The 13,943-nt window shown below is 36.2% G+C and overlaps 1 protein-coding gene across 3 annotated transcripts in view; it reads left to right on the top strand.

Annotated features, from left to right (window-relative positions):
- Gpc5 (glypican 5) overlaps positions 1-13,943 on the top strand; it is a 1,304,512-nt gene that overhangs the window by 879,735 nt on the left and 410,834 nt on the right. Inside the window, exon 8 of one of the 3 annotated variants that reach the window (XM_052732501.1) lies at positions 12,754-12,772. The exons of the other annotated variants lie outside the window; for them this stretch is intronic. Within the exon in view, the coding sequence (XP_052588461.1) occupies positions 12,754-12,755 (2 nt within the window). The 3' untranslated portion in view covers positions 12,756-12,772. Of the gene's footprint in view, positions 1-12,753; positions 12,773-13,943 lie in introns of those variants that run through there. 3 annotated transcript variants of the gene reach the window in all.

Here is a 13,943-nt window from a genome sequence, read left to right as displayed (position 1 = left end):
AAAATATAAAGCACCTTTAATAGTTGAACAGAATTATGTATCACATAAAGTCTTTATTTTATACAGTGTAAAATCCTTATGGGAGGGTAATTTGTAATATACCTCTGAAATAAATGATGCTTTTTTATTTTAATGCTATTTCCTTGAAGCAGTACCATATAATTTTAAACATATGTACTTATTGATTATTAATTGGTTTTTATTGTGTTGTTTATACAAAATGTTGGTCAATTTGTAAAATATGGCAGGAAAAACCAAGCAAACCCCACTGTTATTGGGCACAGTTTTTTGAAGAGAAAGGGGTATGAACCAAAAATTATCAACGTAGAGATAGCTTTTGTACTGATCTTCTCTCAGTTTTAAGTAATAACAATAAGATTTACTAGGTATCTTTACCTTTTGTGTGTCAGTCAATTTATATTATTGTATTCTTTGACTAAAAGTTTCGTTTTTGTCAAGATTGTACTTTAACTGAGTATGTATTAATTACTTTAATGTCATATGATTTGATTGGTATTTGAACTTTAAAAAAGAAAGAACATGATGGATTTTCTGAAGGATATCTAGTGTGTCTACTGATTTCATGATTCATTAGCTTATAAAGCAGGTGATAAAACTGCAATTTTGTTAAGCCCTTAGAGATGTGTTTGGTAAATGAAAACAGTCATTGGGATTTTGTAATTTATTGAAGAACATTGGAAAATTATCATCTTAGAAGTGAGGTCATATCATATCTTTTCTCTGAATCCTCCATTCTTCCCAATTAGTCAGCAGAAAAGTCCAGATTTTTAGGGTGCACAGCAAGAACTCGCTGTTCTTTGTCAGTATGCTGGCATGGTCTGCCATAAGGTTGGATGGCTCCTATTTACTGCTCATCCTAGCTGGCCTCTTCCACCCCAGGAATCTAAACACTTTGGCTCTTATCCACTTCAGGTTTTGAACAAGGTCATCTACTTGCTAGTAAGAATTTGCTTGCCTTCAGTTAGCTATAGAAATTGAAGTGTTCAATTATTTTCACTTTCCCAGATAATCAATATCCTTTCATCATATCTGTCCAGTTCTTTACAAATTCATGTTATTCTTTAAGACCAAGCATTACTGCTACTCCTCAATGAATACTCCTAAGATTCCAAAGACATTACTTTCCTCTTTGATTCCTTATTTTCACATTTATGTTGCTATAAACAAGAAAAGTACAACAAAAATACACAGTAAGTAGTGATGAAATGACTTCTAATGACATTCACTTATACTCATAGATGGCCATGCTCAGCCATCATTATAGAAACTTCCTCTGACAGCACATAGGAACAAATGGAGACACACAGCCAGACAGTGTGAAGAGTGGAAGACCTTGGAACGCTCTACCTTAAGTAGTATATCTTTATCAAATCCTCCCCTGAAAGCTAAAGGAACCCCACAGAAGAACAGACACAACAAATTTAAGAGCCAGAGGAGATAGCGGACACCAAGAAAACAAGGTTCTCTAAATCAACATAGGCCAAGCTTATTTGAACTTAAGAGACTGAAACAGCAAGCATGGGGTCTGCACAGGTTGGCTCCAGATCCTCTGCAGATACATTATAGTTCCCAGTTTAGTGTTTTTATGGGATTCCTGAGTGTGTAAATGAGTGAGTCTCTGATTCTTGTGCCTTCTCTTGGGCTCTGTTCTTTCTGTTGTTTTGTCCTGTCCAACTTCAATGAAATAGTTTTTGTTTTATTGTATTATATTTTATTTTGTTTTATATATACCTATATATATATATACATACATACATACATACATACATACATACATACATAATTTATTCTTCTTTCATACAATACATCCCAACTGGAGCCTATCCTCCCTCCACTCCTCCAAGTCTCTTCAGAAAAGAGCAGGCCTCCCAGTGATATCAACCAGACACAGCATAAAAAGATGAGATAAGACTATGAACAAATCCTCATATCATGGCTGAATGAGGCATTCCAATAGGAGGAAAAGGGTCCCAAGAGCAGGCAAAAGAGTCAGAGATACCCCTACTCCCACTGTTAGGAGTTCCACAGAAACCTCAAGATAAACCAACATAGCATGTATGCAGAGGACCTAGCACAGACACTACACGATTCAGTTTCTGTGAAACCCTATGAGCCCAAGCTTAGTTTATTTTGTTGGATGTGTTCTTTTGGTATCCTCATCCCCTCTGGTTCCTAAAATATTTCCTTCTTTGGTGGGATTTCCTCAGCTCCGCCTAATGTTTGGGTGTAGATCTATGCGTCTTCTACTATCAACTGCCAGAGGAAGCCTTATCATTAGGAATCATTTTTTTCTTTTTCTTTTTTTGGTATTTGGTTCCACCCTAGGTCTCTGAGCCATCTGGCTTCCAATTCCTGTCAGTGTTGGGCTTCAAGTTAGAACAATTATTAGTTGCCAACTCCCATAGCTCTGAGCCACTGTATTTCCGAAGTACATCTTGTAGGCAGAATAGGTGTGGGTGGAAGCTTTGGGGCTGGTTTGGTGTCCCATTCCCACCACTGGGAGTCTTGCTTAGTAATATTATCTCTTAGAAGACTGTTATTTCTGATAAGAGACAGAAAGGGAGTGGATCTAAATGGGAGGGGTGGTGGAGAGGGACTGGGGTGAGTAGAGGAATATATTATTTTTATTTTCAATAAAAGGGGAAAAGATGCTTTATTCACAAGATATAGGGAAATCTTGCAGATTTTCATGGAAAAGTCTCAAAATTTCAACAATGAAGAGTCTGTTCTGGTAGGTTTGCTCTTTATTTGAATTCTTGAGAAGAGAGAGTCTGGTACTGTTGACTATCTTCAAAATCAGGTCTGAATAGAAAATTTGGTGATTTAGAAGCTGAAAGGTTTTCTAAGTCTATACCTTTAGAAAATAGCTTGATGAGAAATGTTTCAGGGCAAGGAAAATGGATCTGCCATTCAGAGGCAAGATGGCATCTTGACATTTGGTAAGTTCTGATAGGAGAGCTCCCTTGTTGTACTTTAAGTCTGTGAGTTAAAGAAATGCTGATTTTCCCCATTTTTATGACTTTAATGGTATACACTTTTAGCATTAACTCAGAAAAACTAAAAGCAAAACATTTGCAGTGGTGAAAAATGAGTCCCCTCTTGCATGATCAACAGAGTATGAATAACATCTGGTGAAGTAAAGTACCAGGCTGGACATTTACCTAACAGTGAGTGTAGGCATCCTGCCAGCTCACTGGCTATCCCGTAATCATAGGGTCTTTCCATTTTGTTATAGATTCTGTTGTTTCTTCTTCATATTTCTGTAAATAGTTTTATTATTTTGAGAATGTCATAAATGAGTACTATGTCACTCCTGCTCCTCACCTCCCACTCCAGCTCCTCCCATGTCTCCACCTCTAAGATTCATGAGCTCTTCTTTGATTACTATTGTTACATGTGTGTACATATTTATATACAGTATATACATTATTTTTAAATATGTGCATATGTATACATATAATTACGTATGCACATGTGTGTGTAAAGTCCATTTAACTTTGGTTTTATATATGTGTGTGTGTGTGTGTGTGTGTGTGTGTGTGTGTGTGTGTGTGTGTTCAGGGTTGACTACATGTGATTGAACTACCAATGTAGGTATTTGTCCCTGGAGGCAACTAATGGTCCCTCTCTCAGCAATTGGTCTTATATCTCTTTATCTAGAGGAGGGGACATGTAGAATTACTCCTGTTTGTGTTGCCTGTTAACTGGTATTGAGATTATGCAGGTCTCATTCAGGCAACCATATTGTTTGGAGTTCATGGGTGAAGAGTTCCCCTGTCCTGATCCTCTGGCTCTTACAATCTTTAGCCCTTCTTTTGCCATTTCTCTGGAGGTTTAGGAGTAGGGATTGCATTGAAGATGTATTAGTTTGGGTTGGACAACTCCAAAGTCACTTGTTCTCTGTGTTTTGGCCAATTGTAAATCACTGTAATAGTGTTTATCTGCTGCAAGAAGAGCTTCTTTGATGAGATGTGAGAGTTCCAGTGATCTGTGGACATAGGGATAAGTACTTAGGAAACAGTTGACATTATATTGGTTTACAGAGGAAAAAGCAATTATTGTCAATGGACCCAGAGGGTAGGAAACATCCATCCAAGCCAACTTGTTTGTGATCTGTATTGGATCATCAGATCCATCACACCATTAAATGGCGAATTAAATAATACACTTCCTTTGTTCTTATTTCATGCTCAATCAACTTTTCTTATTATAATTTGTGTTCTCCTGTAGCTTGTTACACTGAAACAATACAATACATAAAAGATACAAGGACTGTCACAGGGATATAACACATCCAATTATCCTTTTCTTTTTAAATTAAAACATTAGCATTCTATATTATATATCTGAGCTATAAATGAGTCCAGCCTAAACTTGCATAATAATGGGATAGTTTTTCAGATGCAGTGAACAAGGCATTACAGCTTCTCCACATCAACCTCTTTGTACACATAATTTTATACATATGTATGTATGCTTGGTGTGCTCAGTTTAATGCAAATTAACAAATCAAAAATTATTAAGATAATCTCCCAAAATTACAATGATGAACTTCCCTTGATATATTTTCTAGGAATTCAGTAACCATATTAAAAAGAACAATATTTTATATGCATCTAGAGTATAAAAGATGTATGAAATATATACTGTAGTATAACATCCATCAGGAACATAGCTTGTGGCAGAGTTGCATTTCAATATAGGAGGGTTGTTTATAAATGATGCTTTTAATGCAGTCCATATATTGGTAAATGGCTAAATATCTTCTCTCTCAACACACACTCTAACTGATACAGATTTGACTGTTCATTTCAGATGAAGTAGGCATCCAATATTAAGTCCACACATTCAAAATGTTAACTACGGTAAAATCATTTTAAAACATTTTATAAGACAGGAGAATAAAACCCCAGAGTCTATAATGAAAATATTGAAACATACTAAACACATTAAATAAAATCAATGCATAATACAGATAAAAACATAAATACACATAGAATACAACAGTTCAGCAACATAATAGGATCCTCACCATGTAACACTGAGAAAAAGACTCTAAGAAAATAGTTATAGAAATTTATTTAAAAATATATTCAAGTATGCTTAATCCCATTAATATCTAAGAATATAATAAAATTACATGTTAATGTAATCTATATATGCATATATAAACAAAATCTAGTAGTTATATATATGGTTATATATGATATAGAAAAATTCAAAACCAGATACTATATATAAGTCAAGTACATTTGAAGGAACATTTAGGGCTTTCTTGTCCAACAAATATTTCAATAAGACTTGAAATTTCTTCTCTGGGAATCTGTCCTATAGAAAAGACCACATGTGACAAACAAACAAAAAAATCTTTGTTGCATTGGATATCATACTATGAAGTGGATAACAACCAATATATCCCTAAGAATGTAATGTAACAAATAGTACATATATATATCAGACTTAAAAATCAATTCCATGTGCCATATATTAATTTTCAACACACAAGGCCTCAGAAGATGAAAAATATAAGAAAACATTAAAAAATATGCACATACACATAGAAAAAAGCTGTATGTGTGTAGAGGTGAACAAATGTAGAGACACAAATGCAAAGGAAAACAATTTAAATAATAAATGATAGACACCAAGTTATGTGGAATGGGAATTTCTGAGTACATGTGTATCAATGTGTACCTTGACCCTTGCCACTGATGTAGAAAATTCCTTTCATTGTTCACATCTCTTCAATATATCACCATGGTTATCTTGGGCTGTGCTCTATGCCATAAAAAGCTGTGCAGAATTCACAAAAGAAAGATTGTCATCCAATCCCCCAAATAAGCATGGTTTATGTTAACTATAAAAAACAGAAATCAGGCCGGGCGGTGGTGGCGCACGCCTTTAATCCCAGCACTCGGGAGGCAGAGCCAGGCGGATCTCTGTGAGTTTGAGGCCAGCCTGGGCTACCAAGTGAGTTCCAGGAAAGGCGCAAAGCTACACAGAGAAACCCTGTCTCGAAAAACCAAAAAAAAAAAAAAAAAAAAAAAAAACCAGAAATCATTCACATTACATTTTTCATTCACTAGTATTTTTGACATGAAATGTTCTATAAGATATTAATTACTGAACAGTGTGGATTTATTCAAGTAATATAAAAATAAGCAATTCTTGTGACATATTTAGGTAAATTAAACTATGGAGTAAGTCTCTATGTTAGTGGCAATTTACACATAAATGGACACCCAGAAATTCCCATAGCAGATAATGTGGTGTCTATTATCCAAGTTAATTTGTGTGTAAACTGAAAACTAATTACTTTAGTAAATCACCTACCTGATAGAAGCTGCTGACTGCATAGGTCTGCTATGACTGAGACTTCTCATTCTGCTCACTCATTTGAGAAAGCCGCTCTAACTAGGAAGGGAACCAGATGTTGCATTTAAATGTGTTGAAAACATCGCACACACTGGCCCTTTTTTTAACCCATTAATCTTAAAGCCTTTTTCCAGTTCAAAGGAGAAACAAGTATTGGATTTTCTAAACTTCCTTGATATAATAACAGAAGCAGGAAAATACAATGAGGATTGTTGTGACACAGAGGGACTGCTAAGACATTGGAAAGGGTTGGTTGCAAATCATCAAAAAGCCATTATAATTAACTTGAATTTTAAAGTGGATTAAATTGTTCTCCTCAAGCATTCAACTTAAACAATAAATTTTTAATTTATAAATTATGATTTTTGCAATGCTACTCAAAGAAATCTCATAGCCGCAACCCCATTTTATGACCATCCCAAGAGCTATGGTGGTTTTCTCAGCCCTCATTTTATTAAAATATGCTACAAATCTGACAAACAGATTTCCCCCTTGTATAGAAAAAGGTGCTTGTGGTCCAGAAATTTTGCCAGTGCCTCTTTCAAACACTATACAACCAATTAATCTTCAATACAAAGTATCCAATCCAAAAGTTTGAAGATAATCTTATACGGAGAAGTTTAAAGGCTAACTGCACACATTTAATTTACTATATTTCAGAGAAATTATACTACATAATACAGTGTTTTCCCTTCCATATGAATGAAAATTATTACTTATAATAAGTGATTTATACTTTATGTTCATTGAGAACAAGTACAGATTCAACATGATACTTGACATTGTCCTAAGGAATCAAGGCAAACAGAGGAGAGCTGGGCTTTGGGACTGGGAGGAGAGGAGGGAGGGGAAACTATGGCCAGGATGAAAAATAAATAAATTAATTAATAAAAAATAAAGCCTATTCATTTCTGATATTTGAATAATGTTGTGGTTTACCATGTGCTAACTGCTATTTAGCCCTCTTCTCAAATTAAGTTCTGAAAGGAATCCAATGGAATGTGTATTTCCCTTCCCATTTTATAGACCTAGACCACTAAAACACTAGAAACTGGAATGACTTTTCCAAGGTCAAATCCTGTGTGGTTGAGCCTTGATTAAATCATTTTGGTTCTATATCTAGTGAATTTCTTCTGCCCTGGAGCAGATTCTACTCGTACATTACAGGGAGCATTAGTTTTATAACCTCTTTATACTGTTTCGCAGTCCAGTGACATTGAAATTCAAGTGGTGTCAGCAATTTGCGTTGAAACAGTATAGATTACAATCTAAATCCAGAAAGAAGGACAAATCACGATTATTTTGCTGGCCAGACACTGTAAATTAGCATGCTAATGATTTTAGTGTCCACTTTTATCATATGAACAATGTGTACAGTCCATAAAACTCAAACTCTCATTACAGCTTTTAATGTTTACTTACTAAGTAATATTAGCTGCTTACTATTCATTTTTGGTGGATGGGTAACGGAAGGCTAGGACGTATAAGAGATTGTTAAGATTCATCAAGAAGACATATTAAAGGCAGTGGGACTAAGACTGGGTGGTTTTTATCATGGATAATTATAGATATCCACAAGCTATGGACACAGTTAAAAGCAGCAAACCGAGGTAAATGGTCTCCATCCATTTAAAGGCTATAAACTAAACCTGTCATCAGAGTCTATGCTTTTAGGAGGAGAAAGGGAAGGGAGGCTGAGAGGAGGCTTAGGAGGCTTAAGTGTCAGAAGCAGGGTTTGACTCTCTTTCCCTTGAAAAGCATTAAGTATAGATTTTAATGCACTTGTTTTCTAACCAAGCATAAGATCATAAACTACCGGGGTGCTCGATATCCTGTGGTTTGAATTTTCTTTATCCTGTCTTTTTTATATTGTTCCTAACATTTTGCATTTTCTTCCATAAATAAGACTAGCATGCAAAGTCTAAAAGTTTTTAATTCAATCAATTTTTTTCTGAGAATGTTAACCATGAGCAGTGTATTTGCATCATTTATACCATTTCCAATATAACTAATATTGCTATATATGCCACACACATATATACTCTACTGATTCCATTTAGTGTTATTCATATATAAACACGCTTAGAGCTTCTTGGTTAACCTATCAGATAGCTTTCCCTGGAGGAAACTGATTCTCCTTTTTCAACATCCATTGATTGCCTTTAGGTCCTCATCAGGGGAGGTGGGGGTGGACCATTGAGAAATAACTTTGGTAAAGCTTCCCTGCCATATCTAGAAAGTATTGTATAGCAGCAGGAATCCTAGACCTTTGACTCTTAAAACGTTTCTGTTCCCTCTTTCTTCATGTAAGTGTTGTGGTATATACGTGTTAGTTGGGGCTATAAACACCAAGGCCACTTGGGGACTTATTCTCTATATTCTGAACAGTTGTGGATCTCTATAACACTTTTATCTGTTGAAAAAAAAAGATACTTCTATGATGAACTGTGAAAGCTACTGTTTTGTGTAGGTATAATGGATACAGTTAGGAAATATATTGATTTTGGATAACAACAGTAGTTGTTTCTCCTCTGGGGTATATTACCACTCCAGTGATGGGTAGTGGCCTAGGTTTATAATGTCAGGTATAAATTCCTTCCTATTGAACTGGCCTTACATACAATTAGACAGCTGCTACTTAACCCCAAGTCAAAAGTGCAGTATGGCACCATTTGGAATATTGTGTGGAGCCAGTCTTTGTTGTGGTGTGTTGCTGTGGGATGTCTTTCTGTGCACTGTGAATATATGCTCTTCCCATTGGTTAGTAAATAAAGCTGTTTTGGCCTATAGCATGAAAGCTTACAGCTGACAGGAAATCCAAGTAGACATACAGAGAAAAGAAAGGCAGAGAGGGGGAGGCCACCAGCCACCACCCAAGGAGCAGCAAGATGCCAGCAGACTGGTAATGTCACAGCTACAAGGCAACTTGTAGATTAATGGAAATGGGTTAAGTTATAAGAGCTATCTAGGAAAAATCTTGAGCCATAGGCCATCCAATTCATAATTAATGTAGGCCTCTGAATGATTATTTTGTAACTGGCTATGGGTCGTGGGTGAGAGAGATTTGTCCTGACTGTGGGCCAGGAAGGACACAGAAAATCTTCCGACTACAGTGTGGTAGGATTATTTCATCCAGGCAGTTGGCATAACAACTTCCAATATTCTGAGAGCTAGTGCTCGGGGAAGAGGCTTTCAGGTACATTGCAGCTCAGTTCCTTCAAATCCTGTGTCAACTTGTGTGGAATCTTTTGCATTAGGGTCTAAGCTTAAAGTTCTTGGAGGCAACCATGGGCAGTTGCAACAACCTATACTGTTAGGGGAGTGTGTGTCTTACACTTCTCAGATACACATCTTGAAGGAAGACTTCCCATGCCTGACACTGGGACCTTACTGTGTGACATAACTCAAATTATTTTTATATGTTTATATCCATGTGCATGTACATTTGTGTGTGTGCTTGCAATAAGTTTATAAAATAGTATTTTCCATGCCTTTTCTGAGCATGCTTAGCATTATTTATCTCTCCTTCCTCTCTTTCTCTCTGTATTACTCTTCCCCAGTTAAAGTCACCCCTGACATTGCATTTTCTCCCTTCATAGCACCTATAGCCTACTATCTCCTTCTAATTCTCCCCCCGCCCCAGCCCCCAACACACAGTCCCTTTCTACTTTCCTGGTTTCTGCAGTTTCTTTATATATACATTGAAATCCAAAGATTGGAGCTAGGATCCTCAATTAATATCTAACCAGCCTCTCATTTTTGACCCAGGTAATGGTACTAAGCATAGGTTACATCTTGTAGGATGGAATTTAAATACAATCAGAAAGTGATTGGTTGCTTGGATGATGTTTGGCCACTGTTGCACAAACCAGCACATCTCCCCAGTCATTGCTGTAGCTGGCTCATAGTATTCACAGCTCCAGAGACGTTGATGAATTTTCTCTTCCAGTAGCATAAGTAGAACCACCCAGCACTATAAAAATTAGCCAGTAGGGATGAGCCTCTATCTTGATACCAGATTGATTTCTCCATGTTCTGTGATTTAGGTATGTGGTGTCTTCAGCAATAGGCTCTTACAAATCCTGGTTGGTAACCAAGAGAATTAGCAATAGATTGTAATTTGGGGTGGTGGTAATGGACCCCACTTATTAACAACTCAAAAAGAAGTAACTTGTGCCTTTCACTGGGATCTTTATTTGCTGACTTTTGTTGTCTGGGGAAGTCATTTTCATCCACTATAGGATAATTCAATTGAAACTTATTTTATATTGTATATGCATATGTTTTAGTAAGCTTCTACAGTAGTTTCATATGCAATTTTCATATGTGTTTAATGTGCATTATCCTTCTCAATATTACTCCCTTGCCTTATGAGTTTCTGTTGCTGTGATGAAACAACATGACCAAAAGCAAATTGGGGAGGAATGGGTTTTTTGGCTTACACTACCACATGATAGTCCATCACTGAAGGAAGTCAAGATAGGAACTCAAACAGGGCAGGAACCTGAAGGTAAGAGCTGATACAGAGGCCATAGAGGAATGTTGCTTACTGGCTTTCTCCTCATGGCTCGCTCTGCCTGCTTTCTTATAGAACTCAGAACCACCAACAAGGGATGGTATCACCCACAATGGGCAGGGCCCTCCCCCATCAATCATTAATTAAGGAAATACTCTACAGGCTTTCCTACAGCCTGATTTAATGGAGGCATTTTCTTAACTGATGTTTGTTCTTCTCAATGACTTTAGCTTATGTCAAATTAACATAAAACTGTCCAGCATACCCTCTATTTTCCAATCCTATCTCTCACCTTCTACCTTTCCTGTTCTATTGTTCCCCTCCATACTACCTGAGTTCTACACTCTTTTCCTTGTAATATCCTCATGACCTCTTATCATAGTGGTTCTTAAAGGGGTGGCATATCAGATATCCTACATATCAGATATTGACATTACAATTCATAACAGTAGCACAATTAGAGTTAAGAAGAAGCAACAAAATAATTTTATAATTGGGGGTATCACCGCAATATAATTAAGAGTTGCAGTATTAAGAAGGTTGAGAATTACTGCCTTAATAGGTCCCAGTCTTCTAGCTAGGAAACAAAGGTCTACCATGTGATTCAGTAATACCATTTTCCCAAAACATTATATATCCTCCTTCAGATAAACTTGCTCATCTATGTTCATGTCTGCTTTTTTCAATAATAGCCAGGAATTGGAAACAATTTAATGTTCATCATGAATGAAAAGATAATGAAAATATGGCTTATATATGCATTGGAATATTACTCATCTATAAAGAAAAATAAAATTATAAAATTCAAATGTATATGAATGGATCTGGTAATAATTATTCTGAATAGACAATGCAGAAAAGAAAGACCGATGCCATATATTCACTTTCATGTGTGGATTCTAGCTTTGAATCTCTAGATTTGAGATGAACTTTTTTTTTAACGGAGAGGAAACATAATACAGTTAGGAATATTTAGTAGGGAGAAAGTGATTGGACCTTTAGTGAAACTGAATTATACTTTAGGTCACATGTGACAGTACAAACCTATTAATAATGACTGTTCTTGATCACAGAGCAGAGCAGATTTACATAGTAAGTTTTATGTTCAGCCTTCATGTAAGTGGAAGAAGGGATATTTTAGGGTATGAGAATGTAGCTACGAGAGAGATTGAAAGAAGGCCAAGTGATTACATTTGTAGCATGTGGAATTAGGTCAGGGAAAGAAACAGAGAGGAAAATGTGCATTTATTTGGTAGTGAGAATATGCTCTCCCAAATAGCTAGCAAAACTGAATCATCAAGGGTCACAAAGAAAAACAATGTGTACACAATGGAATTCTCAACAAATGATGTTGGGGCAAATGGATATTCACATACAAGAGAATTCATGTATATCCTATTCATCACATCTATAGGAGATATAAATGTATCCTCAAAAACTTACCCAACTCATAACAAAATTTTAGACCTTAGTATGCATAATTTTTAATCAAGAAAGCCTTATTAGATGTAACATCAAAAGCATGAGACACAGATGAAAAACAAATTATACATCATCATAATTTTATGTTTGTGCTTCAGAGGATAAGATCATAGACATGAAAAAAGGACTCAGCACATGGAAGAAAATATTTGCAAAGCATATGGTTCATAAGATACTTTATGTTTCATCTATCTTTCTCTCTCTCTCTCTCTCTATATATATATATAGAACAAACAAACAAACAAACAAACAAAACATGGGGCATGGAACTAAACAGATCCTTTTCAAATGATGAAATCCAAATGATTGAGATATATTTAAAAAATAATCTATCTATCTTATATATTTATCTATCTCAGAATTACATAGTGAGACCTTGTCTCAAACAAAGGGAATGAAAAAGAAAGCAAGAAAGGCAAGCTAAGCGATAGTTTTCTAAAATGAGACAATGATGACATGCTCATGGCAAGTTTACTTCAGTGTGTCAGAAGGTAATTGTTCTCCTGCTCGACCAGGTAAATCTTCCTATATACCTCACTCAAGAATGAAAATTAAGATATATGGTAAAAGATTTCTTATTATCTGCCTTTTTGGTCTTCTGAATAATTAGATTAATCCCCAAATGCACACATGATTAACTAATGCTGATATCCCTAAAAACATTGCTGACACCATTGCATGCTATATCACAGACCTTACCAATGTTTTCTTCCCTCTCCCAGAAATTAGGCCATGTAGGTGTAACAGCCTTATTAACTAAGAAACACAGAGCCAAATGCAGAGTTAAAAGCCCAAGGGGTCAGAGCAGTAACTAAGAGCTGAGACTAAAACCACCTTCTTACCACCCGCTGCTGTCCTCCCCTTCCCAAAGAGACTTACTTCCTGTGTATCTGTCATTTTATTGACTTTCTGTTCTGCCTTCTCATTGGTTGTAAACCCAACCACATGACTTCCTTGTCATTGCCTATCTATACATACCTCCAGGTCTTCTATGGTTGATATTGAGATAAAAGGTGTGTGACTCCATGATGGTGGTGTCCTTGAACACACAGAGATCTGCCTGTCATGTGATCGGGATTAAGGGCATGTGCTACCACTGCCAGAATTCTGCTATGACCCCCAAGTAACTTATTTATTAACTTTATTTATTAACATACAAATAAAATCACATTTCAGCACAAATAAAATATCACCATAAGACCAGGCATCCTTTAGCTTTGTGTCCGTGACTGCAAGTCGATAAGGAAGTGTCATATATTACTTTCCCTCCACTTGCAACTGTGTAAAAGCCTAGACTTCCCCTCTTCTAATCCCTAGACCAAGCACAAGCTCTAATGAAACCTGGTTCTTCACAGTGGTTTCTTGACTTCTGACATGTAGGTCAGGTTAGGCCATATCTTGTAGTACAAAATTTGCAACCCCTATATTTACATTAGAAACCTATATGGTAAAGAACCTTTTTTGTTCTCTGAAGTGAAAGGTCTGCCTTGCCCTTCAGAAGTCCTCTGTTCTGTCAATAGTGAAATGTCCTAATTCTCCTTGTATCATG

The sequence above is a fragment of the Peromyscus californicus genome, unplaced genomic scaffold, assembly GCF_007827085.1.
Source record: "Peromyscus californicus insignis strain IS unplaced genomic scaffold, ASM782708v3 Scaffold_12__1_contigs__length_115047231, whole genome shotgun sequence".
NCBI classification, from domain to species: domain Eukaryota; kingdom Metazoa; phylum Chordata; class Mammalia; order Rodentia; family Cricetidae; genus Peromyscus; species Peromyscus californicus.
The sequence above is the reverse complement of the archived record's forward strand: the minus strand, read 5'-3'. Positions and strand labels throughout refer to the sequence as shown.